This window comes from Ornithorhynchus anatinus, chromosome 19, assembly GCF_004115215.2.
Source record: "Ornithorhynchus anatinus isolate Pmale09 chromosome 19, mOrnAna1.pri.v4, whole genome shotgun sequence".
Classification (NCBI taxonomy): Eukaryota; Metazoa; Chordata; class Mammalia; order Monotremata; family Ornithorhynchidae; genus Ornithorhynchus; species Ornithorhynchus anatinus.
In genome coordinates this window covers 12,125,936-12,138,956 of record NC_041746.1, presented here as the reverse complement: position 1 = coordinate 12,138,956, position 13,021 = coordinate 12,125,936, and the positions used below count along the sequence as shown (strand labels likewise).

Genomic DNA, 13,021 nt, shown 5'->3' with positions numbered 1-13,021 from the left:
CTAGGCATTTCTTGCTTACTGTCTGAAGTTGGTCCCGAAGTCTGGGATCACTTTGAAACACACTAGTAACTGTGGATCAGCAAGGTCAGAGGCAGGGAGCCAGCTTTGTTCTTTTTGTTTTGTTTTTTCCCCTTGCTTCAGTTAGAAACTGGGGAGTTGTGAAATTGCCCTATTCAAGGAAGGCGAGTGATTTCAGTCTGATAAGCTTGATTTTCTTCAAGTCTTTCTCTCATTTTTCAAGCCCTTTGTATTTTGAAGAAAGGTACTTGGGTGTATTTGAATAATTTCCCCTGAAAGGGTTAAATTACTGGCCCTAGTAAATCTCCAGGAAATATATAGTAAAGGGTTGGGGGAGGGGACCTCTCTCATGGGCTTAGTTCTTTAAAAACAGGAAGTGGCATCTTGCCAACTACAAATGCACTTGGCATACTACAGTGTCATATTCAATTTAAACTCCAAATCCAGGAGCCGGATATGGGTACTCCAAGGCCAACAAAGATATTCTTTTCTCAGGTTTCCTTTCGGGTCTCTGGGAAGCTGCAGAACAGAGCACCCACAGGAAATGCACCCCCAAACCAATGCCAGTGGGAAGATCTAATCAACTAGTCTCACTCTGGCTTAATAGGGCCCTCATGGTAAGAATGAAACAGACTCCTCTCCTCCAAGCTGCCATTTCCTCAACTCACTTCCCTAGGCAACAAGGACATCAATTGGCTCTGAAAGCCAATAATATTCCAGGACTTGAGATGGAGTTTGGACTCCCATGGGGATTAGTGGACAGATGAAAGATCTTCAGGGCCCATGGAGGCCTGTATGAAGACCTCCTAGCATGGATCTCAATTTTAAAGAAATCCCCCTCATCCCACTGTCCACTGTACATCTAGTCAGTTATTTTGCTCCTTCATTTAAAAGTTCCCAGACTAAAAATGGTATAATTTAACCCACAACCAATTTGGCTTTTGTCTCCTTGAAGGCACTAATGAAACTGCTCTTGCTAAAGGCACTAAACATTTCTCTAGCCAAGCCAAATGGTCTTTTCTCTTCAATCACTTTCGCTTCTGCTGACACAGACCATTATTCCCTCCGCTCTGCCCCCCCACCCCCAAGGTTTCTGAGGAATTGTGTTTTCCTTGTTTTTATCCTAGAAATCCCTCTGTGTCTTCATAATGATGATGTAGGTATTTTTAAGGGCTTACTACTGTGTGCCAAGCACTGTACTAAGCTCTGCGATAGACATGAGAATCAGATTGGCCACAGTCCCAGTCCTACAAGGGGCTCAGAGTCTAAATGGGAGGAAGAACAGACGTTGAAGGTTTGTACAGCCTCAACCTCACTCTCTCATCCCTGCCAGCCATGTTTCTGCTGACCCAGTGTGAGCAACAAGCAAGTAGGTGGGGAGGGAAGCAACACCTAGTATACAAGACATAAATGTATTTCACATGCTGCAGGTATCAATTTCAAGGTGAGAAAGCTTGTTTTCGGAAATAACCAGAGTCGCACAATCCTACTTTACAGGGGCAGTGGGGGAAGATCACCCCCACATCTCTTAAAACTAGACTCCTAGAAATAATAATAATAATAATAGTAGTAGTAATAATAGTATTTGTTAAGGGTTTACTCTGTGCTAATAACTGTACTAAAACTGGGGTGGATACAAAATAAGCAGGTTGGACACGGTCCCCATCCCACATGGGGCAGGCAGTCTAACGGGTGGGGAGAACAGGTATGGAATCCCCATCTTAAGTGGCAGGATCAGAATTAGAACCCAGGACCTCCGACTCTCAGGTCTGTGCTCCTTCCACTAGACCATGCTGCTTAACCATCTCTGAAAAGATCTGAGTATTTCCAGTTGGGGCAGAAAAAAACAAAAGTGTGGATTTTTTGGTTGATTAGTTAATTTCCCCCTAAAATACTTGACCTCTTTTCTCTCCTCATGTTCAAGATGAAAATTTGTATTTCCCTCTAGACTGAAGCTCATTATGGGCAGGGAATATGTCTGCTATTCCTGCTTTAGTGTAGTCTCCCAAGTGCTTAGCACAGTGCTCTACACACAGTAAGCACTGAATAAATTACACTGATTGACTGACTGATTCTGTCCCAACCTCTATCTTAAGGTGTATGGGATACTGCTTCACCCAAAACTTTACCAAAGAATCCTTTATTTAAAAGCTATGAAATAATAGTAAAGGAAAAAGTTTTCATTTCAGCCAAATTTTTCAAGTATTCCATAAAATTGGGGATTTAGGTCTTTCTTTTCAAAGTGCCCCTAAGTTCTGTAGCACAAAATACATGCTGCAAATGAGTGAACTCTATTGTCTAACACATTATATGTAGGCTTTAAATGGGTTAAATGAGGCTCCTTCTGTTCTCTTCTCCCTCCTAGAACAGCTTCCCAATTTATGTTCAGCATGCAACTTCTTTCCTCTCCAAACAAGAACCTATCTGTCGGTAAAACTGCCCAGCTGTAATGGTCAGATATCGAAAAGGACTTGCTATTACTTTATACGTTTATCAAGATTACCTCAATTGGCAGCTATTGAGCTGACCCTCTGGCTCTGCATTCCTTGATTCTGCTTGTTATATGGCTCCCACCAGATGTTAAGCACAGTGGACTTATATGTCACCATGCAAACACATAACTTAGCTTTCAGGAATGAAGAATTCAGAGACCCATGAGGATTCCAGGATTTCTCTCATTAGATAAAGAGAGAGGTTTATTGAAGTCGAAGAGTGGATAGTTGCACTCCCAATCACCCACCTTTTTCTTATGCATTTGGAAAGTAACTGGAAAAAAATTTATGTTCCTAATTAATGGAAGCTGCCTCTGGCCCCCACAGATCTTTATGAAAGATTAATTTACAGCACTGAAAATAGGTTCCAAGATAAGAAACTCATCTGAACACAGTATGGGAGCCATGAATAAGCTGTTAAGTTAACCCAAAGGAGACTGAGGAAAAGGAGAGCTTAATTTTGGCACATGAAATAGCTATGCCCTCTAGCAAGGGCCAATAAGCCAGGACGTGCAAAGATGTTAAACTGGGCCAATCCAAATATGATCCATGGAACCAAAATAGAGCTTCTTCAACTACTAATGCTGTGCCCTGGCAAGAGGAAGAGTATCACCCACACACTTCGAGTGCTGCCACTCAGGCAAAAGAATTCACTAAACACCCACAATGTGCAGAGCAAGTTGGAGAGTTACAAAGAAAGAGGAATCACTCAATTAAGCAATTGCACTTATTGAGCTCTTACTCTGTGCAGAACGCTGTACTGAGCACTTGAGTGAGTACGAAAGAGCCAACAGACACGATTCCTGCCCTAAAGAAGCTTACGACCTAGCGGGGGAGACAGGCACCAAAATTATTATTATGGTATTTACCTTCTCTAACAAGGTGACTGTTACAGCCGGATCAGGTAGGCATCATCCTGTTCTTTAGTTATTCACCCTGCTGCTTTCAAGAACAGGGAAGTGTCAATTTATAAAGATAAATACATCAGTGCTACCTGGGTGGGGGTGATGTGGAGGTGCTGACGTGGCAGTAACCCTAACTGGGGAGATGAGAGATTGATCAGGGAAAGTCTCCTGGAGGAGATGTGATTTCTTACCAGAACAGCCAGGCATTTAAAGGTGCTGTTGGCGAGTGGGTGTTGGGTTGGGGGTGGGAGGTGGCAGAATCGCCCCAGTCTTCTCTAGCAGCTGGCTGACGATGATGGGAGCTCCACAGATTCCTCGGCCGGACGAGGGGACCACAGCCTACAGGCCCAAAGAGCTGAAGCAGCAGGAGCATAAGACGACTTTCCTGCCAGCTCCACGCCAGTGCAGCTCCCGTGCCCCAAACGCCTTGCAGTGGAGGGAATCTTGGAGCTGAAGAAATAATGAGGGGACAAAAAAAAAGTCCACAATGAAATAATTCATATCGGAACAACCACATAGGCACTCACATGGTGCAGCAGTCTGGATGGTAGTGACTTACTTTCACCTCTGGCCCTATTTACAAGGCCAGACACTAATAGGCAGGGAGGCTAGGGAAAGGAGAGAAGGGCATTTCATATTCAAATGTTTTTCTTTATTTTTGCCTTATAGCCTTGGGGAGAGATAAGCCAAAATGAAGACTATTTCAATCACACTCTCTTTCCCTCGAGTAGAACGGTCTCTGTGCTCCCCGGCAGTGGGCGTAACCCAGCTACTTTAAAAGCCTACGTCTGCCACACCAGAACGTTTTAAAAAACTTAGCTGCACTCTGAATCTTCCTATTCCTTTTGTGTTTGGGTCATACCTTGGACCGGCAATTTCCATGAGACACTGGGGGTCGAACCTTGAAATTCTGTCCAAGACTAAGGCTCTACTGTTTGGCCCATCATGCTGAACTCAGTGCTCTCTGATCACATGAACAAGGAGTTAACTTCAACTTGCTTGAACAAATGAAAAAGTATACCTTCCCCCGCCCCTAAGAAGCTAAGATTCTATTCCTATACTTTGTCTGCAATCACACGTTATTTAAATAGTGAAAACAATCCAAATGTTCCAATTTTTCATCAAGCAGCACTGTGGAGGGAGATGATTTCTGGGCCTGGGCTCAGCTCTTTAGCTGAACTCAGCATTATGTACTTGAAGAATCCCCGCTGTAGGCTCATGTGCCAGTACTGTTCGATGACTCATTTGAGCTGCATTTGGTTACATTCCCAGGTTCACTGGTGAGTTGCTGTAACCGACGCAGGTCAGAAAAGACTATCACAAAGTAGAAAATAGGCAGGAAGCATGGGGCAGTTAGGGAAGGGAGTCTGCGCAGGCTCATCCCTCCTGACCTGCTGCATTAGGTCAGAGACTCAGCCTTCCTTGCAGGAGCCCTGGGGTCACGGGGAGAATCCTGAAGGTGGGGTGGGGGTAATGATGATCATGAAATAGCCCTCTACTCTGGAAGTCAGAAATTTAGAGTGTACTATAGGTAAGATGTTCTGGTTCTGGGAGGAGAGGATAGCCAGGAAACTGAGAAAGAAGGGATAAAAGGAAATGGAGGAAGGAAGGGCAGGAGGCTCTCTGCTCCTCAAAAAAGCTCCCATGGTTGTTCATTCCTCTTTGTTTCATGTAGAAACTACTGACCATTGCCTTTCAATCAGCTCTCCATCCTCCTTATCCACTCTCTTGTCCAATTACACACCAGCTTGCCCTCTTCCTTCCACTCAAACCAACCGTGTGCCTCATTATGCCTTATTTTCTGTTGCTGACCCCTTGTTCTTGCCCTCCCCTTCCCCCACTTTGACTGGAACTCCCTCTCCCCTTCATATCTAAACTGAATCACATCCTCTAGACTGTAAACTCATTGCAGGCAGGGAATATGTCTGTAAACTCTGTTGTATTGTACTCTCCCATGCACTCAGTACAGTGCCCTGAACATAGTAAGTGCTCAATAAATACCACAGAGGATGATATCTAACACCTCACAGCTTTCCCTATCTTCGAAACCCTCCTGAAATCATATCTCCTTCAGGAGGCCTTCCTGGATTAATCCCTTTTCTCCCCAGCTGCCATTTCAGCTCTTCTGTGACACCTAACCACTCACAAACCCCTCAGTACTTATGCACATATTTTATATACTAAATTATTTCTTCCTATCTAAAATTTAAGTGTCTAGTTCCCCCACTTGTTGCAGACACTTGTTTGTTTAGGCATTCATGTCTACTAACCCTATTGTACTCTCCCACTTACTTAATACAGTGCTCTGTGTACAGTAAGCGCTCAATAAACACCCCCACTTTTCCATTCAAGAGGATCAAAGACAATATTCCACCAAGGTTCATGTCCCGATGGATGCTATTATGTCTGAGTGTCTCTGCCATCTCCTTGGGCTAGTGGGGGGAGGGAGGTGTGTCTGTATGTGTGTGTCTTAAAAGAGAGAGTGAGAATTCCTTTGTCCTCCACTTAAGAATGGGAAGAAGAAAAATAGTTTCGCTAAAGGTATGTGAGGCAAGTTTTTACTATCAAGTGATCCCATTTCTGCAACAGAATTTATTGTGCTTAATGCATAATTAAACAAATCCTCAAATAATCCCCAAGTCCTGAATATTCCCCCTGTTTAGGGCTTTTCAGTAGCAAAGTGATCAGGCAACACATAGAAAGACTGACAGACGGGTTATTGCATACAAGACACAGTGTTATAGTTGACGCTAGTTAACAGAGTTGGAACCTTAAACAAATTCAACAGTGAATGTTTGGTGCTTATAGGTCTTATGTTGCTGGAGATAAAGTGAAGGGAATTGTTTGAAAGCTCATATTTTAGGCCCATAGAATTTGAGGCAGAGAGTTGTCTTTAGTTTCAATTGCAAATATAATTTTGCCTGATTCTCTTCTTGTTTATTTGCAGATACTATTTATGAATCACCTATACTATTTATGCATCAGTCTAGATTACTGTAGGAGCAAAGGTGATGCATACTATTTATGAATCACCTATACTATTTATGCATCAGTCTAGATTACTGTAGGAGCAAAGGTGATGCATAAATAGTATCTTCAAATAAACAAGAAGACAATCAGGCGAAATTCTATTTGCAATTGAAACTAAAGACAACTCTCTGCCTCAAATTCTATGGGCCTAAAATATGAGCTTTCAAACAATTCCCTTCACTTTATTACAGAGTTGCCTCACTTTGAAGATGACACTGTTGGGTGCTGAAACTGCACCTGTGTGTTTGAGAATAGTGTGAGAAGTACCATACTTGCACACTTTGCCCATGAAAATACAGTTTTTCTTGCATTTGGCCATTCAGGTAAACATTGCTCAGACTCACGGTTAGGAAGGGAAAGCTATATCCTACCACCAGCAAAACAATCAATTAATGGCATTTACTGAGCACAGGACACTGTACTAAGCACTTGGGAAAGTACTGTAGAGTTGGAAGGCATAATTCCTGCCCTTGAGGAGCTAACAATCTACTTGGCTATAGACATTAGTCAGTCAATTGTCGATCGTATTTTTTCAGCGCTTACTGTGTGCAGAGCACTGTACTAAGTACTTGGGAGAGTTCAATATAGCAATATAACAGACATTATTAAAATATATTTCAATTAGGGGGAGTAGCAGAATATAAGGAGTCGCTTGAATTGTTTTTGCAAGGTGGTGGTGATTTGTGCTGAGACAACCACACTGTTTTGCCTGATCCCTGTGTCTAGCAGCAAACACTGTGACAGTTGATAGGAAGCCCGGGTGTAGTCTGTTGTCACAGATCTGGATATCTCTGAGACCTCAACAGCAGCAGAAACCAGTGTGTTCCCACCCAAAGCCATGGTTTTGTTCCTCAGAGTGGCTAGTTATAAGTGTAGGGTGAAGCAGTTTGGCCTAGTGGGAAGAGCCTGGGCCTGAGAGTCAGAAGACCTGGGCTCTTATCCTGACCCTGCCACTTACCTGCTGTGTGACCTGGGAAAAGTCACTTAACTTCTCTGTACCTTGGTTTACCCACCTATAAAATGGGGAGTCATTATCTGTTCTCCCTACTGAGACTCTGAGCCCTTATATAGGGCAGGGATTGTGCTTGACCTGATAACTCTTGTATCTACCTCAGCCTTTAATACAGTGCTTGGAACATAGTAAGCACTTAACAAATATCACAATTATTATTCATATTTTAGAGAGGGTGGAAAGCAGGGCTATTTTCCACTTTCTTGCTAAAACTGGGGGAAAAGCACGCAACAATAGCAAGAAAAATAAGACAGTTTTCCTCACAGTTTGACAAACCAGAGTGGAAAGGATTCATTCATTCATTCATTCAATAGTATTTATTGAGCGCTTACTATGTGCAGAGCACTGTACTAAGCGCTTGGGATGAACAAGTCGGCAACAGATAGAGACAGTCCCTGCCGTTTGACGGGCTTACAGTCTAATCGGGGGAGACGGACAGACAAGAACAATGGCAATAAACAGCGTCAAGGGGAAGAACATCAGAGCAGAGCATACCCAGCCAGGGGTGGCTGTTTTGGAGACTAGCACAGCATCAGCCGAGTTCTAGGTGGATTTGGAAGGCTCCATCTCTGCAAATGTCTATTATCTGACCCTCTCCCCTCACCCCCAAGAAGACCCCTCCAAAACAAGGTGCATCCTGATCCTGTTGCCTCCTGTCATCTTTCATCGGGGAATCCGGTCTCCCCAAGAGCTGTGATATTGACTCCACACCCTACCAGTCCCTGTAGTTCGAGTGAGGCCATACTTTCTGGATGATGAAGTCTCATCACCACACAACCCCTAGGTCAGAAGGGATATGACATGAAGTGACATCTGTAGAGAGTGAAGGTGTACGATGGAAAAAAGAACAACAACCAAACCTTCAAAATCCACACTGTGAATCCAGGAAATCAGGAGCAGGGGTTACTATGATTTTCCAGAAGTCCCCTTTTCTGGGTTGGACCAGCAAAAGGACTCATAAAAAAAGGGAAATGCCTTACCTTGCCTTTATGTTGCCCGGATCTAGTTTGCAGACTATTGCCGATTTAGACTCCCGCTTCCAATGTATTTCGATAAGAGTTGAAAGGGGGTCAGTCCCCAAAGGGTTGGAGGCAGTGGGTGAAAGCATAGGAATGCAAAAAAATGAATTTAAGATCACACTGTGGCACATGCAGAACTTCACGCCCTTGTCCCCGATAGACAAGAGGCATGGGATTACACTGGGAGCCCCTCATGGTGCAGGGATGGTCTCTGTCTGTTGCCTAATTGGACATTCCAGGTGCTTAGTACAGTGCTCTGCACAGAGCAAGCGCTCAAAAAATACTACTGAATGATTGAATGAATGGGGAAAGAGGGACCCAGCCCATCACATTTTCCTCAGAAACTTCTTGCCTTACCCCCTCTCCCCCTCCCCTCAGCATTGTGCTCGCCTGCTCATTTGTATATATTTTTTATTACCCTATTTATTTTGTTAATGAGATGTACATCACCTTGATTCTATTTATTGCTATTGTTTTAATGAGATGTACAGCCCCTCGATTCTATTTATTGCTATCGTTTTTGTCTGTCTCGCCCGATTAGACTGCAAGCCCGTCAATGGGCAGGGACTGTCTCTACCTGTTGCCGATCTGTGCATTCCAAGCGCTTAGTACAGTGCTCTGCACATAGTAAGCGCTCAATAAATACTATTGAATGAATGAATGCCTTTCTTGAGGTAAAAGTGGGACACGGAGACGGGGCGGGGGGACCCCACTTCTCCACAAAGTAGCCCTCCCCCCCAGGGTGGGCAGCTGAGGGTCAAAAGCCACAGACCAGGCCGGGGGGAGACGAGCTGAGCCGACTCCTTCATCGTGGGCCAACGGTTCAGTAGAGAAGCAGCGTGGCTCAGTGGAGCCCGGGCTTGGGAGTCGCAGGTCATGGGTTCGAATCCCGACTGTGCCACTAGTCAGCTGCGTGACCTTGGGCAAGTCACTTCACTCCTCCGGGCCTCAGTTCCCTCCTCTGTAAAACGGGGATGAAGACTGGGAGCCCCACGGGGGACAACCTCATTTCCTGGTATCTCCCCCAGCGCTTAGAACAGTGCTCGGCACATAATAAGCGCTTAACCAACCCTGGGAGCCGCGACTCGGCGGCGGGTCGGGCCTGCGCCCCCCCCCCCCCCCCGTCCCGGGGGTCATTTGGCTGTCAATCAAGGGCGCCTCCTCGACCCCCGCCCCGTTCGCTCTCCGACGGCCCCAAACGCCAGGGGGCGCCCCACCCGGATCGCCTTCCTATTGGCCGCCTCCGACGTCCGTCTCTCCCCCCCGGCAGGCCGCGCCTCCTAATTGGGCGGCCGAGGTGGTCCGGCCCCGCCCCCTTCGGGCCGCTGGGGCTTGGGATTGGCGGAGGCGCCCGGCGGCGCTCGCGGCTCGGCGCCGCCTCCCCCGCCGCCAACTCCTCGTTCGGGCTGCCGCTCAAGTTGGAAGGGTCGGGGCGGGGGGTCCGGGCTGAGGAGACGCCGGCAGCGGCGGGAGATGAGCCTCGGGCGCTGAGCCGGTCCCGCCGCTAACGGCCCGAACGGGGACGAGGAGCCTCGGGATGGCGGCGGCCGGGGAGGCTCCGGCCAAGGGGAGCGGAGGCCGCGGCGGCGGGAGCTGAGGCGAGGGCCAGCGCGCGGGCCGCCCGGCTCTCGGCCGCCGGGCCTCCCCTTCAACGCCGGTCGAGGCCAAACTTCCCTCCTCCCGTCGGAGGCGGCTGCGGGGGCGGAGATGCGGCCCTGAAGAAGGGGCGGCGGCGGGAGTTCCCCTTTGCCCCCGGTGGGAGAGGAGGGGTTTCCTCCCCCTTCTCCCGTCCGCCCCGTCCCGTCCCGTCCCGTCCAGTCCTTCCTGGGGAGCGGCGGCGGCCGCCGTGGGAGCCGACAGGGCTCCGGCACGGCCAAGGCGATGTCGGCGGCGGCGGCGGCGGCGGCGGGCGCCATCTCGGCCTCGGAGAAAGTGGACGGCTTCACCCGGAAATCGGTGCGCAAGGCGCAGCGGCAGAAGCGCTCTCAGGGCTCGTCGCAGTTCCGCAGCCAGAGCAGCCAGGCGGAGTTGCATCCCCTTCCCCAGCTCAAAGGTGACGGTGCCGCCTTGCTTTTCTTTCCTTCTCTTTGGCTCCGCCGTCCCTCTCCCCCGATCACACCGCGACCCCGTCAATGAGCCCGCTCTCTAGTGCTGCCCAACTGGACATTGCAAGCGCTTAGCCCAGTGTTCTGCCCAGAGGAAGCGCTCAATCAGTGCGACTGAATGTAACCCCCCTCCCCTCGGCCCTTCCCTCCTTGGAGTTTGGAGGGAGGAGGCGGGAGAAAGCGGCGTTTTTCCCCTCCCCCGTTTTCATTTTGCCACCCCAAGCTCCTTGGGAGCGGCAGCCCTTTTTTGCCCTGGACCCTTCCCTCGCTTTTAGGTTCAGTTCCCCGCCTCCTTTTCCCCCTGGCCTTCCTCCCTCCGTTCCTCGAAGCCGCCTCCCAGGCCTCCCCTTCCAATTCCCATTCCCCCTCCCCGTGGCCAGGCCGGGCGGTGGGTCCTCGTGGAGCCGCTCCCCGGAATGAATGGAGCCTTGCCTCTCGATTCCTCTTTTCTTCCCTGCAGATCACCTGTGGGATTCGCCTTTCCCCCTTCCGGGGGGCGGGGGGAAACCCCCAAACATCACATAAATTCATTCAACAGTATTTACTGAGCGCTTACTATGTGCAGAGCACTGTACTAAGCGCTTGGAATGGACAAATCGGCAACAGATAGAAGCTCTTCGCTTCGGGGGCTGCAGTTCCCGACTCCCCTGCCGACTTGGAGCTTCGTCCTCCTGAGCTTCGCCTCGGGTCCTTCGCCCGTTGTCCTCTGCCTCGTCCGGCCTTCACCCTTTTACGGGCAAGACACAGAGTCCCCTTCTCCCCCCCACTCCTTCCCACCATGGCTCTTCGGGGCCATGTTGGCAGAGGCATCCTACCGTAAACAACGGGGGTCCGGCGCGGCTCAGAGTTGCCCGCCCCTCAGGGGATTAACCTCAGCAGTGATTTCACATCAGACTCCATGCCGGGATCATTTGGATTAAATGATAATGATACTTGTTAAGCGCTTACTATGTGCCCGGCACTGTTCTAAGCGCCGGAAATCAGGTTGTCCCACGTGGGGTTCACCGTCTTCATCCCCATTTTACAGAGGAGGTCACTGAGGCCCAGAGAAGTGAAGCGACTCGCCCGGGGTCACACAGCAGACAAGTGGCGGAGACTGGATTAGAACCCACGTCCTCTGATTCCCCAGCCCGGCCTCTGGCCACTTGGCCATTCTGCTTCTCATGCCGCTTAAATGTTTCTCTTAAATTCTGGAAACCTTATTATCCCTCCTCCGCCAGTACTTTTAGAGCCAGTTTAAAAAAAGAAGAGGAGGAGGAAGACTTGAAGTCCGTGTAAATTATTAGAGGGAGGGGATCTCGTTTTGTTTTTTATTTTAACGACAGGCAACGAGTCCAGGACATCCTGAAGCTTTCACACTAATTCAGGTCAAGATTCTTGGCTAATGCTGTGCAGAGGAGTTTGGCACTCATTTGGCCTTATCGTTTCCCCCTCCTAGATTGAAGGGATTTTTGAATGACTTATTTTCCTGGGTTCTAGTTTAATTACTTGTGAAATTCCATCTCGTACTCCCCAAGATTCTGTAAGGATTTTTCGGCCTGGTGGTTGCTCTCACGTGGTAAATTATTATTCAGATGTTGGCCACGGTCCTGACTGGTTGATGGCCAAATCATGAAGTACTTATTCTTCTTGTAAACTTCATCATTAGACACATTTAATTGCAAAGCAGTAGTTAAGATTGTCAAGGAAGGTTTAAGTTTCATTGCTGTGTATAAAAAATTGAATATAAATATGTAAATGTAAACAGCGCAGCACCGTTTATTTTAAAAGTATATTCAGTCAGTCAGTGGTGTTTATTTCCCTCCTGGGTAGGGAATATATCTGCCAACTCTGTTGTATTGTAATACAGTGCTCTGCACCCAGTAAGTGCCCAATAAATTCCATCGATTATTTTTATTGAGCGCATACTGTTTGTGGAGCACACCACTAAGCCCTTGGGAAAGTACAGTACAACAGAATTGGTAGACTTGATCCCTGCCCACAAGGTGCCTTTTTTTGTTATCTGTCTTCCCCGTTTAGACTGTGAGCCTGTTGTTGGGCAGGGAATGTCTCTCTCTGTTGCCGAATTGTACATTCCAAGCGCTTACTACAGTGTTCTGCACATAGTAAGCGCTCAGTAAATGCGATTGCATGAATGAATGAAAGTATACACGTGCATTGAGGTGTTTGGGTGTTCTCAGTCGGTTAGGCAGTGCGTTTTATAAGTGCGAGGTATGTGAGGATGTTAAATCGTTCTCCTAGGGACAAATAGTTTGAACTGTATCAAAGGGCAAGCATTTCATCTAAAAAAAATAGAAGATTTCTTTTTGAGTTTATAGGCTTCTTGAAATTCGATGTTTGAAGTGACAACATTACTTGTCAACTTAAAAACATGCTTAGTTCAGTTTCTTTCTGAAGCAGGTGTTAAGATTTGGGGTGCCTTTTCGTCTCCATCTCGGAA

The 13,021-nt window shown here is 47.7% G+C and overlaps 1 protein-coding gene and 1 long non-coding RNA gene across 2 annotated transcripts in view; one reads left to right on the top strand and one right to left on the bottom strand.

Moving 5' to 3' along the window:
* Window positions 1–9,349, bottom strand: part of LOC114805717 — a 72,606-nt gene extending 63,257 nt beyond the window's left edge. Inside the window, exons 1-3 of the long non-coding RNA XR_003753739.1 lie at window positions 9,249–9,349; window positions 8,438–8,493; window positions 3,607–3,865 (exon numbers count right to left, since the gene is read on the bottom strand). This is a non-coding gene — a long non-coding RNA (uncharacterized LOC114805717). The remainder of the gene's footprint in view (window positions 1–3,606; window positions 3,866–8,437; window positions 8,494–9,248) is intronic.
* A 560-nt stretch (window positions 9,350–9,909) lies between these two features.
* PPP2R5A (protein phosphatase 2 regulatory subunit B'alpha) overlaps window positions 9,910–13,021 on the top strand; it is a 60,242-nt gene continuing 57,130 nt past the window's right edge. Inside the window, exon 1 of the mRNA XM_007672343.3 lies at window positions 9,910–10,529. Coding sequence (XP_007670533.2) covers window positions 10,358–10,529 — 172 coding nt within the window. The 5' untranslated portion in view covers window positions 9,910–10,357. The remainder of the gene's footprint in view (window positions 10,530–13,021) is intronic.